We start from the raw sequence: 2,128 nt of genomic DNA, 5'->3' as shown, positions 1-2,128 counted from the left end.
TACATCCTAGTCCCTCTACTTTAACAATGGGTGAACTTGTAAGAAAGTTAAGTAAGATACGTTTACGAGGGTGGCAAGGAGCTCTCGGGAGATTGTCGGGTCAAGCCCAGAAGGTGTACACAACACTACAAGGTTAAACCTTTTTATCAGAAATTTACGGACGTTACATTGATCTGGGTGGATGGTCCACGTTTTGCTGCTGAAGCCTAGATCACCTTTTTATTTTGCTTATAATAATATAGCTCTTTTGGCTTTTGCTTTATCATCCGTGTCACTAGGATAGAATAAATCACTAAAAGATAATATAATAGTTAGAAAAGTTGGATTTGAACCCAACAATCTTGGGGACAAGCCCAATAAAACGTGGGGAAAAGCCCAATAAAATGTGAGGACAAGCCCAATAAAGCATGGGGACAAGCCCGATAAAACGTCGGGACAAGCCCAATAAAGCGTGGGGACAAGCCCGATAAAACGTTGGGACAAGTCCGATAAAACGTGCGGACAAGCCCAATAAATATGAGCGGCGAGCCGATCCTTCGCGTTGGCCCAATTATACGCGGTGACGAGTCTAACCCGGCGTTGACCTTAACTTATGTATATGGTACGTCTACCATTTAATTCGTAGGATCCAAGATATGATTTTTAGCTATAAAATTGTCAGCCACGTATAGTACACTGGTCCCACAACCTCCAATCATACCCGGATAATCGTGCTCTCCAGGCGAGGGTGTGGAAACCCTAATTCGGGAGATAAGGTGAAAACCTTATAAACCTGGCGACAAGGACGATTAAACTTAGGAGAGAGTTGGCCAACCCGTTTTTTCCACTTGAGGGCCATATTGCTCAGCAGTCCTGCAACTTGACATACTGGACAAAACAAGAATAAATATAAACATAAAGTAAAATTTTACCAAGTAATGGACCCATAACTGACTAGGATCCAGGTTCCTGATTAACAAAAATACTTCTTCAGATGAATTGCATTCCAAGCCCTTGGGATCATGTCACCCTCCATATTCATCAAACAATATGCCCCCTTTCCTGCTTCAGCTTCAATTAAATAAGGACCTTCCCATTTGGGTGCTAACTTCCCGTCAGCAGGATTAGTTGTATTTTGGAACGCCTTTCGGAGAACTACATCCCCTACTAGAAATCTTCTGACTCTTACATTTTTGTTGTATGTACCAGCTATCTTTTGTTGGTAGGCGGCCATCCTGAATCTTTCTTGATCTCTAAGTTCTTCCATAGTATCTAGATCTTGGACAAGATTCTCATTGTTTGTCTGAGGATCACGGATGCTTGTTCTGGCTATTGGATACACCATTTCGGTGGGGATCACTGCCTCAGCTCCAAAGACTAAAGAGAACGCCGTCTGTCCTGTGGCATTCTTTGGAGTTGTCCTATCTTCCCAAAGCACATAGGGTTGTTCCTCAGCCCATTTGCCCTTTTTCATTCCAAGCTTCTTCTTCAGGTTGTTGCTGATGATTTTGTTGCTCTCTTCCGCTTGGCCATTTGCTTGTGAGTGGACTGGTGTTGAAGTCATCATTTTGATTCCCCAACTGTCACAGAAGTTAGTAGTTCTTTTCCCAATAAATTGGGAACCATTATCACAAATAATTTCAGAAGGGATACCAAATCTAGTAATAATATTACGTTTAATAAAGGATATAACTTCCTTTTCCCTAACTTGAGGGAAAGCCTCAGCTTCGATCCATTTAGAGAAATAGTCTGTCATTCCTAACATAAAGACTTTTTCCCCTGGAGTCGTAGGAAGTTTACCCACTATATCCATTCCCCATTTCATGAATGGCCACGAAGAGGCGATAGGATATAAGGGTTCTGCCGGTTGATGTAGAATGTTGCCATGCCTCTGACAAGAATCACACTTCCTGGAATACTCCATAGCATCCTTCTTCATAGTAGGCCAGAAGTATCCCGTTCCTTGAATCCTGGAGAATAATGCTCTCCTGTATGGTTGCCACAATCTCCTTCATGGAAATCCTCCAGCACTTCTTGGATCTCGGATCCTTTGATACCCCTTAAATATGGACCCGCAAGGGATTTCTTCTATAGCATATTATGTACAATAGTATATTGTGATACCTTGGCCATAAAAGCTTTGGGGCTC

At 42.3% G+C, this 2,128-nt stretch overlaps 1 protein-coding gene across 1 annotated transcript; it reads right to left on the bottom strand.

Annotated features, from left to right (window-relative positions):
- Window positions 1-843: 843 nt before the first annotated feature.
- LOC143589417 (uncharacterized) lies at window positions 844-1,543 on the bottom strand. The gene is made up of 2 exons (XM_077070182.1): window positions 1,169-1,543; window positions 844-867 (listed from the first exon to the last, which is right to left on the bottom strand). The coding sequence occupies exons 1-2, from the start codon at window positions 1,541-1,543 to the stop codon at window positions 844-846; spliced, it is 399 nt and encodes a 132-aa protein (XP_076926297.1).
- Window positions 1,544-2,128: the final 585 nt, after the last annotated feature.

Source organism: Bidens hawaiensis, unplaced genomic scaffold (assembly GCF_021521415.1).
Source record: "Bidens hawaiensis isolate Kalapana, Puna unplaced genomic scaffold, B.hawaiensis_p1.1 tig00001597_1, whole genome shotgun sequence".
NCBI classification, from domain to species: domain Eukaryota; kingdom Viridiplantae; phylum Streptophyta; class Magnoliopsida; order Asterales; family Asteraceae; genus Bidens; species Bidens hawaiensis.
This window is presented reverse-complemented; position numbering and strand designations above follow the sequence as displayed.

Excerpts from the sequence above, each read along its gene's own strand:
- LOC143589417 (XM_077070182.1), bottom strand. The coding sequence starts at position 1,543 with ATGACTTCAACACCAGTCCACTCACAAGCAAATGGCCAAGCGGAAGAG. Across the intron at positions 868-1,168 it reads CTGGTACATACAACAAAAAT|TATGTCAAGTTGCAGGACTG; the intron begins GTAAGAGTCAGA and ends TGTTTTGTCCAG.